General features: G+C 34.4%; 1 protein-coding gene across 3 annotated transcripts in view; it reads right to left on the bottom strand.

Annotated features, from left to right (window-relative positions):
- The window catches only part of Ire1 (serine/threonine-protein kinase/endoribonuclease Ire1), a 59,850-nt gene extending 40,513 nt beyond the window's left edge, over positions 1–19,337 (bottom strand). Inside the window, exons 1-7 of one of the 3 annotated variants that reach the window (XM_025300009.1) lie at positions 19,111–19,337; positions 18,814–19,029; positions 18,372–18,492; positions 18,209–18,251; positions 17,609–17,988; positions 16,140–16,359; positions 15,784–16,028 (exon numbers count right to left, since the gene is read on the bottom strand). In XM_025300009.1, the coding sequence (XP_025155794.1) occupies positions 15,784–16,028; positions 16,140–16,359; positions 17,609–17,988; positions 18,209–18,251; positions 18,372–18,492; positions 18,814–18,888 (1,084 nt within the window). In that variant the 5' untranslated portion in view covers positions 18,889–19,029; positions 19,111–19,337. The remainder of the gene's footprint in view (positions 1–15,783; positions 16,029–16,139; positions 16,360–17,608; positions 17,989–18,208; positions 18,252–18,371; positions 18,493–18,813; positions 19,030–19,110) is intronic. The other 2 variants (XM_025300007.1, XM_025300008.1) reach the window with 2 other exon arrangements.
- Positions 19,338–19,688: the final 351 nt, after the last annotated feature.

Genomic DNA, 19,688 nt, shown 5'->3' with positions numbered 1-19,688 from the left:
GCCTAATGCGCCAGGCGCTGAGAGTAGTGGCTGTGAGGGCGATTCGGGGGTTCTGCTCCGTTTCATATATGACGGCAACGACCCTGGTTGGCTCCCCACCGCGTGGAGCTCCTTGCCGAGGAACGAAGTATCCTCTATTGGAGAGTCAAGGAGCTTCGCGAAAGGGGGGAATTAACGGCCAGGGAATTAACGGCCCTGAGGTCCCGGGTGGCTGCCCGAACTCTGGAGCGGTGGGCGGACGCGATGTCCGCCCCGCGGGAGTTCAGGCAGCTGACGACGACGGCTGTCCGCCCCTGCCTTGTAGAATTTGCAGGCAGGAGAGGGCGCGGATTTACATTCATCTGGTGCAGGTGATGACCGGACACGGATGTTTTAGTAATTACCTGCACCAGATAAAGAAGGAGCCCACCACCGGGTGCCACCACTGCCCGGAGCCGGACGACACCATGCACCACACCCTGGCCGAGTGTGTAGCTTGGAGCAGGGAACGCGGTGTCCTGGCCCGGGCAGTGGGGTGCGGGGAGAATGAGTTGTCGCTCCCGCGCATGGTAAGAGCATGTGCGGGAGCGAGGAGGTATGGGGAAAGGCAGCCTCCTTCTGTCGCAGTGTTCTGTCGCGGAAGGAGGCCGCCGAGTGGGAGCGTCGCCCCGGAGACCACCGCAGGCAGCGGCGGGGAGGGCGGCGCTCCCCGGGTTTGGGCAGCGGGCCCGAGGGAGCGCCGGCCGAGGAGGACAGGCCACCGGCTAGACTGAGGCTGCCTCCTCGGCCGCCTCGGGCTCGTCTTCGGACGCGCGGGGGGGGTGGGGCCGACGGGTGCATGATGCCCGCCCTCCTTCCCCCTAAACGTCGGATAGGGTAGGCGAAGGGGGGATGGAAGCCCGGTTTGGAGCTGGGCTCCACTCCTCCGCTCCCCTCTCCTTTGGAGGGGAGCGATGGGGGAGCGCGGAGGGAGGGTGGATGTTCCGCCCTCCAAGTAATCACCGGAAGGCTAACCCGGTCAGGGAACAGACCGGGGGACCGCGCCCTGAACTCCCTGAGTGGGACAGGGCGCAATACTCGATGGCGTGGGACTCCCGAAAAGCCCTGGGGCCGGGGTGTTGGGGAGGGAATGCGGGAGCAGTCCCCCTAACTCCCCTCACAACGGTCCGAATGGTAGACATCCCGCAGGGGTTTTAGTCAGGAGTCTGAATAACCCCCGATCCCCCCAAAGGGTCGGGGATATCCATGATGGATTTCCCCTGCGTTACCAAAAAAAAAAAGGCATTATATATCTGTATTCCATCATGCAACATTTTTTATTCTTCTCTGGTCTTACACCTATCAATATACAGGATGCACGATTTATCTGAAGACATTGAAATATCTCGAGAACTATGCATTGGATAAAAAAAAGTGGTTAATGAAAGTTGTTAGTCTCGAAGGGGGACATCCAATGATACCAAACTCGACCTCCCACCCCACCCTCTGGGGGTGGGGATTGGGGGCAACTTTGAAATCTTAAATGGAAACCCCCATTTTTTATTGCAGATATGGATTCTACGCCACAAAGTACGTAAATTTTTTCCGAAACTATTTTTTTTATTCGTGATAGGTGGCGCTGTAATCGCAAAAAATTATATTTTCCGCAGATTGAATTTTCCAGAAATGATCATTGGATTGAGAAATAAAAAATACCTGTTCAATATTTTTAAATCAACAAGTGCCAACAACTCGTGAAAACATGGTAGAACGCATAAGAAACGCTTGCGCTGAAACTCCCGCAGATATGCTTCTATTCTGTGTACAGTCATTTGAAAAAAGGATCAATAAGTATATTGAAGTTGAAGGTAAAAATTTCGAACACTTACTCTAATTAATTGAACAGTGAGAGGCAAGGGGACTCACATTAAAAAAGCACCCGAAGGGAATATAAAACTACTACGTCCTCGTCGTTGTTCTTGTGTAACGCTAAAAGTAGTTTCTCGGAAAAATTCAACGCTATCACGAATGAAAAAAATTGTTTCAATAAAAATTTCACGTACAATCTAATTCTGCAATGAAAAATGTGGGTCCCCATTTGAGATTTGAACGTTATCACCCACCCTACCCCGAGAGGATGGGGGGGGAATAACTTTTATTATGTTCTTTAAAAATATTGAACAGGTATTTTTTATTTCTCAATCCAATGATCATTTCTGGAGAATTGCGGAAAATATAATTTTTTGCGATTACAGCGCCATCTATCACGAATCAAAAAAAAAGTTTCGGACAAAATTTACGTATTTTGTGGCGTAGAATCCGTATCTGCAATAAAAAATGGCGGTTTCCATTTAAGATTTCAAAGTTGCCCCCAACCCCCACTCCCAGGGGGTGGGGTGGGAGGTCGAGTTTGGTATCATTGGATGTCCCCCTTCGAGACTAACAACTTTCACTAACCATTTTTTTTTATCCAATGCATAATTCTCGAGATATTTCAATGTCTTCAGATAAATCGTGCACCCTATATATTAGCTCCTTGTCTTAAGTTTCCTCTTCCTACATTTTGCACTAACTGCATCTTATTTTGCAAATATTTTGGACATAAACCATTTACAATTTTATGTACCAGTATGCAAACATTATATTCAATCCTTTTATTTATTGACATAAAATGCCTCTAACATATCTATAATTCTAACTCTCGTGTTACATCTAAGTATAATTCTCATGCCTTGATTTTGTAGTTTTTGCAAGTGTTGTACGTTTGTTTTACTTACACCCGCTAGTATTGACATACAATAATCAAATAACGGGGCAATTATGGCCTTGTAAATTATACATCTCATATTCGCTGATATATCTCTCCCTACTTTGCGCATAACACCTAATTTGGCTCCTACTTTTTTACTTATGTAATCCACATGTTTCATGAACTTTAGGTTTTTATCTATTATTATTCCCAAATATTTAATATCACTTACAACTTCTAAAACTCTATTATGTAACTTAATTTTTATATAATTCTCTGTTACCTTATTTCTAACTCCTCTTATTAATATGACCTTAGTTTTATCTACATTTACACAACCTATTTAATTTTAACCATTTTTCCACTTTCCTCATTTGCTCGTTTAGTCTACTATTAATTTCCATACTTGAGTACCCCGTTTTATATATCAATGCATCGTCTGCAAACAGTCTATTGCACAGTTATTCATAATGGCCTCAACAATGTCATTTACATATATCAGGAACAACAAGAACCGATCCCTGAGGAACTCCCAAATCTACGTTTATTGGAGATGACAGTATCCCATTTACTTTTACTCTTTGTGTTCTTTTTCCCAGGTAGCTTCTAAACCATTCTGAAACTGCTCCTTTTATCCCATACCATTGTAATTTTTTTATCATTATTTTTCTGTCAATCTCGAATGCTCTTCTTAGGTCTAAAAACACCATCCCTATCATCTTTCCTTCCGCTATTGATTTCTTCCAGTCCGAGATTACCCACTGTAAAGCAGTTTCACATGAATGGTTCGCTCTAAAACCCGACTGACACTGTCTAAGCAACTCATTTTCATCTAAATATTCCACTAACTGACTTTGAACTACTATCTCTAAAATCTTCTCATATACCGATAATTTATTAACCAGCCTGAACTCTTCAATTTTATTTGTTCCTCGAATTTTGGGTATCGAAATTATAACCGCTTCCTTCCATTCATTAGGGAACATTCTTTTTTCGAGTGATTTGTTATATATGACATATTTTTTCTGCTGCTACCTCTACTATATGTTTCATTATCTCTACCGTTATTCCTTCTGCAGTGCCTTGTTTTCATTTTCCGTACTATTTTAAGTAATTGCTCTACCTCAATTTGTGCAAATTCTTCTGAAACACTGTCCGTATATTTTCTATTTTTTATATAACCTATCGTATGATCCCTCTTACATAGCATCCTAATACTTTCAACAAAAAAAAACAATTAAATTCCTCAGCTATTACCTCTACGTTCTTCACTATTCTCTTTCCTATACGTAGTTCATTAAGTTCCTTGTCATTTATCTTACCTTTCAACATTTCTTTTAACACTCCCCACATTTTCTTTGGATCTTTCTTATTTTTATCAAGTTTTTCTTCTATGCACTCCCTTTTAGCTTTCCTACACATCTGTACCGTTTTATTCCTTAATCTTCGAAATTTCCCAGTTTTCCTCACTTTTACATTTACAAGCTATCCTATGTGCTTCATCCCTCTTTTTTACCAGTTGCTATATGTATCCACAATACCATTGACTTCCCTGCCATTTCTGTCTTAATAAAATTGTCTTTTGTAGTGCTGTTGCATCAAGATTTTTTATAATTTCATTTACCGCCGAATTTGCTAACATATCAATTTCGTCTCCTTCAATAGCATTTAAACTAGTGCTTACCATTCTTTTAAATTTGTTAACATCCATTCGCTTATAATCTCTATATCTAATACTTTTTCTCTCATTTTCTTTCAGTTTCCCCTTACCATACAACACCAATGCAGAATGACCCGTTATCTTTGGTTCATGCCATACCTCTACTTCTATTTTAACATTTGAAAAGACTAAGTCTATCATCGTTTCAGAATCAATTGTAATTCTGGTTGCCTCCTTTACTAATTGCTTTAAATCCTACTGAGTTCATTACTCTAGTCAGTTTGTTTTTGGTGTACTTATTTACTTTCATATCGATGTTAAAGTCATCCATCATTATTACGTTATCATTCTGCATATCTCTAGTACATGTTTCCTCAAGAAAGCCAATAAAACTGGCATCTTTACCATTTGGTGAGTGATAAACTACCGTAATTATATCTTTAAAACTCGTATCTCTTATTTTAACTGTTATCATCCACCAATTTTTTTCACAAGTCTCTATCGCCTTTGCATCAAATTTAATTCTTTCATCTACATATAACAATACCCTGCCTGTTCTATTTGTCTCTGAATCTCCCCGCACACATGCATATCCCCCAATATACAATTCATGCTCCTCAATCTGCTGCGTTACATGAGTCTCTGTACATCCCATTATAATCGGCCTATATTTTCTTATCAACCCATTCTCTATTTCGTCTTTGTGTTTCATAAAACCCTGCACATTTAAGCAGATTACTCTGCTTCTTTTTACATTCCTTTTCACATTCATTGATTGCTATCTATCGTTACATAAATTTCTATCTCTGTGCTTCTCCATCACTTTCTTATAATACGGACAATTTCTATCATATGCCGAGTGATCCGACCTCAAATTTCTTATCTTAAAAGCCTTACTTTTCCTCACAATTTATACACTTTTTTGTCTCACTTTTACACTCCCTCGTTGCATGATTATTTGCACAATTTCTGCACGCTACCTTCTTCGTGCAATCTTTCGCAAAATGATAGTATCCACAACACTTGTAGCATCTTAAAATCCCTACATAGCCTTGCGCTTTGCACAAATTCCATCCTATTTTCAACTTTTCCAACTGTAGAAATTTATCCCTCGTTTCAGTATTTACCTCCACTATTACTGCTTCCTTTTTCGAATTATTCTTCACCGCTTTATATATTACTTTCCCTTCGATACTGCTTTCCTATAACCCGTTTTGTTCTTCTATTTTCCTCCAAAAATCTTGTTCCTCTTCACAATCTTCTCCGTCGACATCGAATATCTTCATTTTCGAATTTCTCTTCTTTGGTGCTTTATTACATATTTTTCTCCCAGACCTTTCACAACTTCTTTCTGGAGCTTTTCAACTTGCGACATATTTTCACATCCCACTATAACCGCTCCCCTTGTTTTTCATCTTTGTGATTCCTACACCCAGTTTTCAGATATCGATTTTTTTGATATCCCTTTTTGTGTCCTCACTTGAGTTATTTTTATCTCCGTCCTTTGGTTTAATGATTATCATTGATTCTCTCTCGGTATTTTTCACAGCACCACTATAACTTTTCTTTAATTCTCCTGCTCCCATGGTTGACACTGGTATGCCGTTCAATACTTTTTGTATTTCATTTTTCACTGTCTCCCCAATCATTGTTTTAACTTCTTCAATTTTCCATTGCTGTATTTCCTCTCTTAAACTCCTCATTTCATCCTTTATAACTTCCGCTATACTCCTTCTAAGTACGTCTCTTCCTATCATCTCGTCCTTTATTTCCTTTACCATCTTGTATACAGGAAGTCCCATTTAACCTGACAAGTCGTAATATCTGGAAAACTACATGTCGGATAAAAAAAAGTGGGTAATGAAATTTGTTCGTCTCGAAGGGGGACATCCAATGATATCAAACTCGACCTCCCACCCCACCCTCTGGGGGTGGGGATTGGGGGCAACTTTGAAATCTTAAATGGGAACCCCCATTTTTTTTATTGCAAATTCGGATTCTACGCCACAAAATATGTAAGTTTCGTCCGAAACTTCTTTTTTGATTCGTGATAGATGGCGCTGTAATCGCAAAAAATTAGATTTTCTGCAATTCTCCAGAAATGATCATTGGATTGAAAAATAAAAAAATCTGTTCAATATTTTTAAAAATATTTTTAAAAAACATAATAACAGTTATTCCCCCCCCCCATTCCCTCGGAGTAGGGTGGGTGGTAACGTTCAAATCTCAAATGAGAACCCACATTTTTCATTCAATTTATGGAACTTCATAATTCTCCAAACACTCGTACGAGGAATTCCTGATTGGTGCGAAATTTCTCAGACGCTCGCATGTGGATTATGAGCCACTGCAGCTAGTACTGATATTTGATTATATTCTTCACAAACAGTAGCTCTACGCGTTCTTTTCTTCAGTTGTACACTTCCATCAGTACAAAACTGTGTAACAACTCTAACGAAAGAACGTGATCGTACTCTTTCAGGAAAACGCTCAGTATACAAATTGACAACATCGTCAAAATTTCTTCTACATTCGCCATAAATGAAAATCATTTCAATTTTTTCTTGCACAGTTACATAATCCATGATGCAAAGTCAGAAGAGAATGATAGTGGCATGGAACACTCTTCAAAAATTGATTAAGCACCTCTCCTGATTAGAAAGGTAAGTGTCTAATAATGATTGTCTCTTAAGTTCTATGGACGCGGACGATGGAGAGATGCCACTAACAAATTAATTATGCAAAATCACCCCGGTGGTGAGAGGCGAGGGGACTCACCTAAAACAAGCACCCCGAAGAGAACAGAAAGCTACTACGTCCTTGTCGTTGTTCCTGGGTAACGCTAAAAGTAGTTTCTCGGAAAAATTCAACGCTATCTATCACAAATGAAAAAAATTGTTTCCATAAAAACTTCACGTAAAATCTAATTCTGCAATGAAAAATGTGGGTTCTCATTTGAGATTTGAACGTTACCACCCACCCTACCCCGAGGGGATGGGGAGAATAACTGTTGTTTCTTAAAAATATTTTTAAAAATATTGAACAGGTATTTTTTTATTTTTCAATCCAATGATCATTTCTGGAGAATTGCAGAACATCTAATTTTTTGCGATTACAGCGCCATCTATCACGAATCAAAAAAAAAGTTTCGGACGAAACTTACGTATTTTATAGCATAGAATCCGAATCTGCAATAAAAATGGGGGTTCCCATTTAAGATTTCAAAATTGTCCCCCATCCCCACCCCCCGGGAGTGGAGTGGGAGGTCGAGTTTGATATCATTGGATGTCCCCCTTCGAGATGAACAAATTTCATTACCCACTTTTTTTTATCCGACATGTAGTTTTCCAGATATTACGATTTGTCAGGTTAAATGGGACACCCTGTATATGCTCAATTCTCGTATCCTTTATACTTCCTGATATTGATTGTGTTGGTGATACACACTTCTCCCTTTGACTCTGTCCATCTTTTGCAGTTGACACTTTACTCTCTCTACCTTCTCCCGATATAATGTCACTTTTTATTACATATTTTTCCACCTTTCCTTCGCACGGTACCAATTCATTAGCTTTATCGTATGTTTTATGCTGCTTAATGCAGCCTGGGTAGAAAAATTTATCACATGGCACACATCTAGACGTTACCGTTTTAATTTCCTTTTTACAGAGTCTGCAAATTACGGGTGCTTTGAATTTATCCATTTGTCTCTAGTTTATCGATACCGCCGATTATCATTTACTTAGTTTGTTCATCTGCTACCCATACGTATGTCGCCACATGCGGACTCAATTATGCTGACACATCTTAACATGTGTGTCACAATTTACTCACTTATTATATATTCACTCTCCACTATCTATAATCAAATCCTCTATTCTATAACACCTCCTTCGAGTACCTATCGCATCCATAACCACACTATAAAATTATTTTGACTGCCAAATAACTTTCACTCACTCAATTTTTATTCTTTGCAGAGCGTGACAAGGCACCTTCTTACTCACCCGAGAGAGAGAGAGAGGGGGGGTGGAGAGAGTGAGAGAGGGGGAGGGAGAGAGTGAGAGAGGGAGGGAGAGAGTGAGAGAGAGGGAGGAAGAGAGTGAGAGAGAGAGAAAGAGAGAGAAGGAGAAAGAGCTTAAGATGGTCTTGAATAGAAACCTTAAACGTCGAAATTTTCATTGGTTGTACGGTTATGCGTTACTATGCAGAAAATATATGTCATGGAATTTCAAACTGTATGCGCCTAATACATCGTTGGAGTCGGATATTATCGAACTTGTATTACACTCCAGGGGTTATTTTTGATTTATAATATTTATTCTAAACTTTAATATGAATAAACTAAAATGGCGCGCGCGTAGCGCGCGTTTGTAATATTCTATTATATAAGAAAAATAAATAAGTTGAATTTGGTATACATGCATATGTAATGATGCCCGTCATTCGATTCTTGGTTGAACAGGGACGATCAGTTGTACTATCGAAAAATCAACAGCGGTCCTTAAAATTGAAGAGCGATCTCCCTGGACGATTAATTATTAATCAATAAACACCGCTATTATTTTTTATTACATCGTCTTTTTCCACAAATTAATTTAAACAACTTCTATCTAAAACATTTTTTTGTTTGCCTGATATTTTTTTTAGATATTTACGGAAAACTCGGTAACTTTTCAATATTTATCTTATAATATCTCGCTAACTATTTATCCGAAAAAAGTGGTACTAGACTTTACTGCTTTATTTAGTCTCAAGAATATATTTTTACATTAACGCTCTGACTTTAGTTAATTTATTGACTTTTCGAAACTTCAAAATCATCAAATTAACAAAAATAGGGTGCTATTGAAACAATATATTCTTGAGATTAAATAGAGCAAAAATGTCTAGTATCACTTTTTCTTCCGATAAATAATTAGCAAGATATTGTAAGTTAAATATTGAAAACGTTATCAAGTTTTTTTTAAGTATCTAAAAAAATATTAAGCAAATAAAAAAGTATTTTAGACAAAAGTTGTCCAAATTAATTGGTGGAAAAAGACAGGATAAAAAATTAGGGTTTCTATTCATGATTTTTATGTTAATCTTGACTGAGCTTTTTAAGGTCATCCTAAGATCAAATTCATTGCGTCAGTAAATAGATCCTTTGAAGCCTTACAACTTTTGAAAAATATTTTTCTCTAAAATGTCGCGTTTATGAAAAAATCGGGTGACCAGTACATCGAGTGTTTCAGACCACCCGGGTCACCCGATTTTTTCGTCAACGCGACATTTTAGAGAAAAATATTTCAGACAAAATATGTAGGATTTCAAAGGATCTATTTACTGACGCTATGAATTTGACTTTGAGATGACCTTGAAAAGTCCAGTCAAAATCAACATAAAACTCTTAAATGGATACCCTAATTTTTTATTACATCATCTTTTTCTAGCAACTAATTCGAACAACTTTTGTCTGAAACATTTTTTTATTTACCTAATATTTTTTTAGATATTTAAGGAAAACTTGATAACTTTTTCAATATTTAACTCACGATATCTCGCTAACCATTTATCAGAAGAGAAAGTGGTACTAGACTTTTTGCTTTAGTCTCAAGAATATATTGTTCCAATAGCGCCCTGAATTTGATTAATTTGATGATTTTGAAAGGAGGTGGGTCCCTAAGACCTGTTTTCGGCACCCTTCAAAATTGGACCAAAATGGCTGGAATCACTTCCTTATACCCTTGTAAGTAATATTTAGTTAATTGCAGCCTAAACGGAAGTATTTAGAGTGTATACTTCAAGTATACATGGTGCATGAGCGCGCCCGTATCAAGCATTTCTTTGGAAAACTAAACGTTTCTGAGAAAAATGTTTCAGATAAAAGTTGGATGGTTTCAAGGGGGACATAAGATGGTGCCACTGATTTAACCTTGGATAGTCATTTGAAAGTCACGTGAATGTCGATTTCAATATTTCATATAGAATCCCCTATTTTTACATATCTTGTAGCTTATCTCGAGAGCTTTCCAAAACACTATCGTAGATCACGTAGAAACACTTATTACAAATACTTTTGAAAGAAATGACTGACGTATTTTCTGCCGCAAGGCTAAATACGAAGTTTTGAAAAGAACTGTTTTAAGAATTGTATGCACCTTTTTGAGCAACTGCGATCCCTTAAGCTTTTAATTCAATAGACCAAGTTCTGCTTATGTCCATGGCCTTATATCGGATCCGACCTCACATCTTAATGTTAGAGATACACAAAATGCGTGTATACGCGTACCCAGGGACCTGGTTATGATAAAAATAAAACTAGTTCTTGTCAGAGCTGCTTCTCGAGATTTTTTTATTACGCAAAAAGATATCTTGTTATTTTTGAGTTTTTCTTCTTTATTTTTTCTCCTTCTTTAGTTTTTAATCTTGCATAATTATTCAGATTTGTTCTACAGTGAATTGCAATTTATAATTAGGCGTTTCCAATATGACAGAAAATATTAATGTTCCTGCAAACGAAACAATAACTATTCCTTTTAGTAGACCATCTATGACACATAAATGCATTATCTGCAAAGCTAAGTCGCTGCTTGTTGTTGTACCTTTCCTGGCTAAACTTCGGGTTTTTGTTAAGCGTGGATTGATAATTAATAAAAAGTGACAGGCAAGGGGACTCACGTAAATCCAACACCCCACTTTACGTGGCTTCTTAAAGGAAGATTACGTTTACGATTTTACTGTTCACATGTGGAGAATCAACAAGAATAAATAATATGATTTCAATCTCGGATCTCCTTAAGTAACGTTTCTACAAATCTATCTGTAAGAAGCCTCATAACTTGCAAAGTATTTAATGAAAAATGACTTAGTTATAAGTGTTTTGGAAAGCTCTCGAGATAAGCTACAAGATATGTAAAAATAAGGGGTTCTATATAAAATATTGAAATCGACATTTACGTGACCTTCAAATGATTATCCGAGGTCAAACCAATGACACCATCTTATGTTCCCCTTGAAACCATACAACTTTTATCTGAAACATTTTTCTCAGAAACGTTTAGTTTTCCAAAGAAATGCTTGATACGGGCGCGCTGATGCACCATGTATACTTTTGAAGTATACACTCTAAATACTTCCGTTTAGGCTGGAATTGACTAAATATTACTTCCAAGGGTATAAGGAAGTGGTTCCAGCCATTTTGGTCCAATTTTGAAGGATGCCGAAAACAGGCCTTAGGGACCCTCCTCTTTTCAAAATCATCAAATTAATCAAATTCAGAGCGCTATTGGAACAATATATTCTTGAGACTAAATAAAGCAAAATGTCTAGTACCACTTTCTCTTCTGATAAATGGTTAGCGAGATATCGTGAGTTAAATATTGAAAAAGTTATCAAGTTTTCCTTAAATATCTAAAAAAATATTAGGTAAATAAAAAAATGTTTCAGACAAAAGTTGTTCGAATTAATTGCTAGAAAAAGATGATGTAATAAAAAATTAGGGTATCCATTTAAAAGTTTTATGTTGATTTTGACTGGACTTTTCAAGGTCATCTCAAAGTCAAATTCATAGCGTCAGTAAATAGATCCTTTGAATCTCTACAACTTTTGTCTGAAATATTTTTCTCTAAAATGTCGCGTTGACGAAAAAATCGGGTGACCCGGGTGGTCTGAAACATCCGGTATATACATGTATATACCGGATGTATATACAGGATGTATACAAGTGATCCAACTTTTTATCACACGATTTAACATTACCAACAGCACTGTAGTTAATCGCGTATATATTGCAACGCGTCGTTATCGGCAAGTTCAGATGGTTGATGATTTTCGACTGCTTGAGCTGAAACCTTAGCACGAAAAAGTATAGATACGTAATTTACGTGGTAATGCATCATAAAAATATAACAAAAAATAACGTTACGTGAGTCTTAAAATCTTTCCCGCTACAGGCGTAATTTTCGTGACCATTTTCATATTTTTATAATGCATTACCACGTTAAATATCTATATCTTTTCGTACTAGGATCTTGGTTCAAGCAGCCAAAAAGTCAATCATCTGAACTTGCCAATAAAGATACGATGCGTGTAATATCTATACGCATCTCAATTAATTACAGTGCTGTCGGTAATGCTAAATCGTGTGGTAAAAAGTTATATCATTTACTCATGTACACCCTGTATATATACACTTACTGGGTGATCCGAAATTCCCGCATTCGGAGTACAGGACATGATACTTTATGCTAAAACAAACAACTTTTTCTTTTAGCAAATTTGCGTCCGACAAGTAGTTTCTGCAGGAGGGCGTATTAAATTTAACAAATAAGTGCTCTTGTCTATCTAGCGCTCAGGACCGGCGCGCGCTCCTCACTCGCGTGTACCTAGTCCGTGATTAGTAATCATAAGTAGTGTCTTTTAAGACGCTCATACGGTTCTGTTGTGATTAGTTTACGACATTTTAAGACTGTGCTTAGCACAATTTTAAATAATAAGAATCAACTATAAACAATACCGGGATTTAACCTGCTTTCATATTTATATTGCTTAAATAATGAAAAGTTAATAAAATAAGTACTGCCTTTATTTCTTACGTAATAAATGAATAAAATATTGTCTAGTTGCACAATATTATCTGAAAATAAAGACAAATGTAAATAGTAATATGTTTTGCGAGCTGTGAGCATTCTATTATTTCAAATATTACGTGATAATTAAATAGTATCATTAAACTTAAAGATTAATTTACTGATCAAGCGTATACATAGGAGTATGCATATTTGTAACAGTGATTAAAAGTAAAATATTTGAATTAACTTTTCTTTTAAGAGCTCTCTTTTTATTTTTTTATAATAGAAAATACAAAGAACTTATTTAAAATTCAAATTGTGTGATATATTCACGTCATGGTCTACATTTATTTATTATTGCTTATGCACGTTAGCCTTTTAATAAGTACTTTCCTTATATGTTTCGATTATTATGAGGAATATTGCTATAGCCTCAATGATTTATTTTCTTAACCAACTTGACCATTGAGGCTATAGCAATATTCCTCGCAATAATTAAAACATGTAAGGAAAGTACGTATTGAAAGGCTAACATATATAAGCAATAATATGTAAATGTAGACCGTGATGTGAGTATATCACACAATTTGAATTTTAAATAAGTTCTTTGTATTTTCTAAAGGGTGTCCCAAAATTCACGCAAGAAGTAATTTTGATAGAAAACACAGTTTTATAATTAAAAATTGTAAATTTTTTATTGATTCATGAAGTATACAGTATAGGGTTATGTATGGAATAGCATATCAGGTAAATGGCCTCCATGGTTTTGCTGGCACATATGCACTCTTTTGCTGAAATTTTCCATGACCGTTTTGCATAAATGTTGCTGAATTTCGTTGAAACAGCGCTCAATTTCCTCCTTCAAGGCATGGGTGGTCGTGGGCTTGTTGGCAAAAACCTTAGACTTCAAAAAACCCCAAAGAAAAAGTCCAACGGCGTTAAATCGCATGATTTGGGCGGCCAAATCTGATCACCAAAACGGGAAATCACACGACCAGGAAATGACTCATGCAGTAATTGAATTGTTTCTCGGACTGTATGGCATGTGGCCACCGTCTTATTGAAACCACATGTCGTCCACATCCATATCTTGCAATTTAGGCACAAAAAACTGGTTTATCATATCGCGATAGCAACCATTAACTGTTATTGCCTGACCAACCGCATTTTCGAAGAAGAATGGTCCGATGATGCCTCCAGCCCAAAATCCGCACCAAACAGTGACACTTTGTGGATGCATTTGTTTCTCAACAATCATTCGTGGATTTTCTGAACTCCAAATACAACAATTTTGTCGATTAACCAAGCCATCAAGAAGAAAATGAGCCTCATCGCTGAAGATTTTGTTCGAAAAATCAGCATCCACTTGTTGTTCCATAATCCATTCAACGAACTCTCTTCGCTGTGGCCGTTTACCCGATATGCTATTCCATACATAACCCTATACCATATACTTTATGAATTAAAAAAAATTTACAGTTTTTAATTATAAACCTGTGCTTTCTATCAAAATTACTTCTTGTATGAATTTTAGGACACCCTTTATTATAAAAAAATAAAAAAAGAGCTCTTAAAAGACGTTAATTCAAATATTTTACTTTTAATCACTCTTACAAATATGCATACTCCTATGTATACGCTTGATCAGTAAATTAATCTTTAAGTTTAATGATACTATTTAATTATCACGTAATATTTGAAATAATAGAATGCTCACAGCTCGCAAAACATATTACTATTTACATTTGTCTTTATTTTCAGATAATATTGTGCAACCAGACAATATTTTATTCATTTATTACGTAAGAAATAAAGGCAGTACTTATTTTATTAACTTTTCATTATTTAAGCAATATAAATACGAAAGCAGGTAAAATCCTGGTATTGTTCATAATTAATTATTATTTAAAATTGTGTTAAGCACAGTCTTAAAATGTCGTAAACTAATCACAACAGAACCGTATGAGCGTCTTAAAAGACACTACTTATGATTACTAATCACGGACTAGGTACACGCGAGTGAGGAGCGCGCGCCGGTCCTGAGCGCTAGATAGACAAGAGCACTTATTCGTTAAATTTAACACGCTCTCCTACAAAAACTACTTGTCGGACGTAATTTTGCTAAAGGAAAAAGTTTTTTGTTTTAGCATAAAGTATCATGTCCTGTACTCCGAATGCGGGAATTTCGGATTACCCAGTATATATATAAGGTATCCGAAGTCCTAGACCGGTAAAATCTCTCGAAAACAAGGCGTTCCAGAAAAAAATGTTTCATACAAGAGTTGTATAGTTTCAAGGGGAATATAAAACAACTATATAATTTTGTTTACAGATGACAATACTTTCGAGATATTCACTGATGATTAATTTTCTAAAATGGAAATCCCAATTTTTTATTATATCATCTTTTTCTACCAATCAATTCGAATAATTTTTGTTTAAAACATTTTTTTGTCTAATAATTTTTTGAAATATTTAAGGAAAACTTGATAACTTCTTCAATATTTAACTTGCGATATCTTGCTGTTTGTCAAAAAAGAAAGTGGTACTAAATTTTTTTACTCTATTTGGTGTCAAGAATACATTGTAACAATAGCGTCCTGATTTTTGTTAATTTGATGATTTTGAAATTTCCAAAGATCGATAAGTGATGCCGTTTGTAAAAAAAAATATACAGCTATTTTATATTCTTCTTCAAACCATACAACTTTTGTGTGAAATATTTTTTTCTAAAATGCTTTTTGAAGTATTTTGCCATCCCAGCACTTTTTATACACTCTGTATATATAATACACAATATTATAATATATACTTATTGATTCACATAATGCACAGCTACGAACATAATTTGTATACATTACCTAACATAATGATATTTTTAGTGCGTTTGAAGCTTTGATAGTCATTAGCTACATCAATGTTAGAAATAAAAACATGATTTCCTGGCAGTGGCACTTCATTGTCATCTGTATCAAGATGCGAGGTTAATAATGGCCCCTCCAGCAACAAGTGCTCAATATTGCTTGATATCGTCGTCGTATCCGTATCAACTAGCGATGGTAAAGCATAAAGACCATACCGATGTTGCCCGACATATAAAGTTTTACTAAAACAAAAAATCAGTATAATTAGCTTGTTTGAAGACATGCATTTTTTATTTGTTTAATCTCTTCAAAGTATGGAATTTGTTTCTCATCTTAAGCATATTTTAACTTACAATAATTGAATATCAGTTGATTTTGCAGCAAGTCTTCTCAATAATGAATCCAGTGTCCCTTCGGCAATACTTGTAAAAGGAACTGTTAATAATCCATCTTCAGTTAAGGTGTACATCGCTATTATCGGACTTTTAAGATCTAATTCCCAAAGAACCATGCCTAATCTTTTATCTAGTGTCACGACTCGACCTGTTGAGCTTGTGGTAAAATGTAATAAATCTAAAATCAAAGTTGTAATAAGAAACATATATGTCTATTATACATTTAATATTATACAAGGTCCTTTCAAGAATTAAATGCTTTCAAAATATTTTCAGAAAATGTGTTTTAAGAGAAAATATTTTAAACAAATATTCTAAGGTTTAAAGAAATATATTAGATGGAAGTTATTTTGACTATAAAGAAAACTTAGAAAAAGCATATTAAAGTTAACATTAATTAACTTAAAACTTTAAATACAATTATATGGTTTTTTAAATATAAATTAATGATTATATCATTCTGTGATTCACAAAGATGCATAAAATTGTTGAAAGAGAATATTGTTTTATATATATTATACACTTAGTTTGACTTCAGTGTGATATATAAATATAAATAAATAAATAAATATATATATATTATATATATATATATATATATAATGTGAAAAGAAATATAGAAACAAAAAAATTGCAATTGCACTTTACAAATACATTAATATATTGTAACATCTTGATATTAATATCAGTAAAAATTAATTTTTCTCATTATCTTTGCATATAAAAATGTGCAGAAATTAACATGAAATTATTTAAAAATGAATATTTTACAAAATATTTCATATTTTCTGTTGTAAAATATTGAGATAAAATGTAAAATATCTTAAAAATCATTTTTTGTTGATTTTATATCAATATTTTTATACACAGAATAATTTAAGAAATGGACATTTATATTAAAATAAATCACATAATTCCATTCAAAAAATCAAAATTGATTTTGACAGCTTTTTAAAATAATTTTGAAGTTAATTTCCATCAACTAATACATTTTAATAAACTTTAATACTCAACTATGCCATGCATTTGTACATGTATAAATCTTGTTTGTATATGTATGTGTGTGTATACATAATAAAAATCTAATACTTGATTTGACTTCTAGGTTAGTGCTACATCTATCATGGATGTCTCAAACATTTCCTAAATATTTCTTTTCACTTGTTCACTTTTTTAGGGAAAGGAATGACCTAAAAGTTCCTGCTCTAGTTTGCTTTCAAGTTGATTTTCTCTTTGAAGGAATGAAATGTTCACTAAATGTCAGAAATAAATTCAAAATGGATGCAGTAATCTAGAAACCAGATAAAGCATTTCTTCATATATTTGTATATTCATATATTATAGAAACCTAAAAAATATCAGAAAATCTAATAAAAATTTTAAGTTTATTTTAAATCAGTTTCAATATTTTATAGGAAGAAATGTACCGTAATTATCAGCTACATCAGATTCCATTTTTTCTGCAGAATAATCGTAGAATGTTACATTCCATTTTCTGTCTTTGTGTTTACTGTCAACCATAATAATATTATATTCTGTGCGGCCGATAAAAATAGCATTCTGTATTTTCAAAGGGCAAGTGTTTTTCACTTCATTAAAGCTCAAGAGTTGTTCTCTTTCACCAGTCATTGGATCAATGCTAAACCAAGTGTCAATTTTTCTACCAGTATATAACATGCCATCGCTACTTCTGCAAGGACTATTAGCCACTAATTGGGGGATAGTTAATGGTAATTTTTTTAATGCTTCTGAGTCTCTACCAAATAAATAAAGTGTACCATCTCTGGGATCTGGTAGAAACATACGCCTAAAAAAAATATAAGTTAACAGAATTTCATATTATTTTATTGATTACCACAAGTTATTATTGATAATCTATTATTATAAAAAGTAACAAAAATTTTAAATCAAATATTAGAAAACTGATAAATAATAATTTTAAGTTGAATTTAGAAAATTGATAAATTTGATATATTTAATTATCATATATATAATTGTATATAATAAAATATATGTGAAGAACATACATTTTAGTATCTGGTAGATCAATAGGTACTTTAACTACTGGTTCTGAAACACAAACAAGTTTATATGTATATATATTTTTATATACACATATACATATATGTAAATTGTATAAATTAAAAAATAATAAAAATTCATATACAATTAGATGAAATCAATTCTTACCATTATCTTGTTGCCATCGTATTTCTCCAGACCGTTGACTAACTCCTATAAGAGATCCTCTAAGTGTAGAAAACAAAACAAGAGTATCATCTTGTTCCACTACTAACTCAGTATTGGAATTCTAATAACAGATATTGTTTTATTTAAATTGCAAATTTAAATATATAAAAAATATATAAGTATATATATAATTATATTATATATAAATAATAAATATGTAAATAAATATATATATAAGATATACAAAATAGTTTCCTTTTATATTCATGCATATATAAAACATTTTTGAAAATAATAAAAACAAATAACATTACAGATTAATTCAATAAAAGTTTATTTATAATTGTTCATTTTTCTATTATTCATATATAAATTATAAGTTTATTTAAAGAAACCTTTATGAATAACTAACTTTATGAATAACTAACAAAACATTACATACATCAGTTGGTTGTCCTATGACAAATCGAAGTATCAGCAAAATAACAAGTGTCACTAGCTCAATTTTTTTTGCCATTTTTGTTATAAAGCAATAAGTTATTGCGCAACCATCTGTATTATTTGAAACATGGGTTGTATTTTTTGCAGTTGTATTACATAGTCATTATGTCTTCTTAAGTACAATACGAAATTGAGAAGAAACATGCTTGCAGTGATTCTAAATATAACATAACTAGTTTAGTAAATGAAATATAGAACACAAAGGCAAAAATACTCTATAAAAGAACGTAATAATTACGTCAGAAAATGAACTTAATTTGTTAACCGTGTTGCTGTATTCTTGTAGCAATTTTCTATAGTCGAGGCCAAAGTGGTCATCATAACAATATATCTATTCATAACATCGTGAATTTGATCATTCTCTATGAATTTTAGATATTGAAAATATTACACAAAATATAAGAAATAACACATTCTATACATAGTTTATATGGACACGTGTCTCAAGTACAGTAAGGACATTAAAAAAACTTGTTTCTAACGTAGGGTGCGTTCCGTTTCACGCATATGCGCGCATTTATCTATAGTTTATGTCACGTATACTATAAAAAATGCGCGTATATGCGTGAAACGGAACGCACCCGTAGAAAGATGTAGATGAGTAAATAAATGCGCCATCTTTAGATCCCACGAGAAAAGTCTGACAGCGTATACAATTGGATGCATATAAGGCCTCTTTCACATGGAGCATAAAATGCATACGTGTAATTTGCGATAACCAATCATTCATCTTAGCTATGATTTGCGTATAATAGCTGAAGCAATTGATTGGCTGACGTGGTTTACGCATACGCTTTTTACGTCACATAGGGAGCC

Source organism: Harpegnathos saltator, unplaced genomic scaffold (genome assembly GCF_003227715.2).
Source record: "Harpegnathos saltator strain DR-91 unplaced genomic scaffold, Hsal_v8.6 scaffold314, whole genome shotgun sequence".
In the NCBI taxonomy this organism is placed as follows: Eukaryota; Metazoa; Arthropoda; class Insecta; order Hymenoptera; family Formicidae; genus Harpegnathos; species Harpegnathos saltator.
Note: the sequence above shows the minus strand (reverse complement) of the source record. Positions and strands in the feature narration are given on the sequence as shown.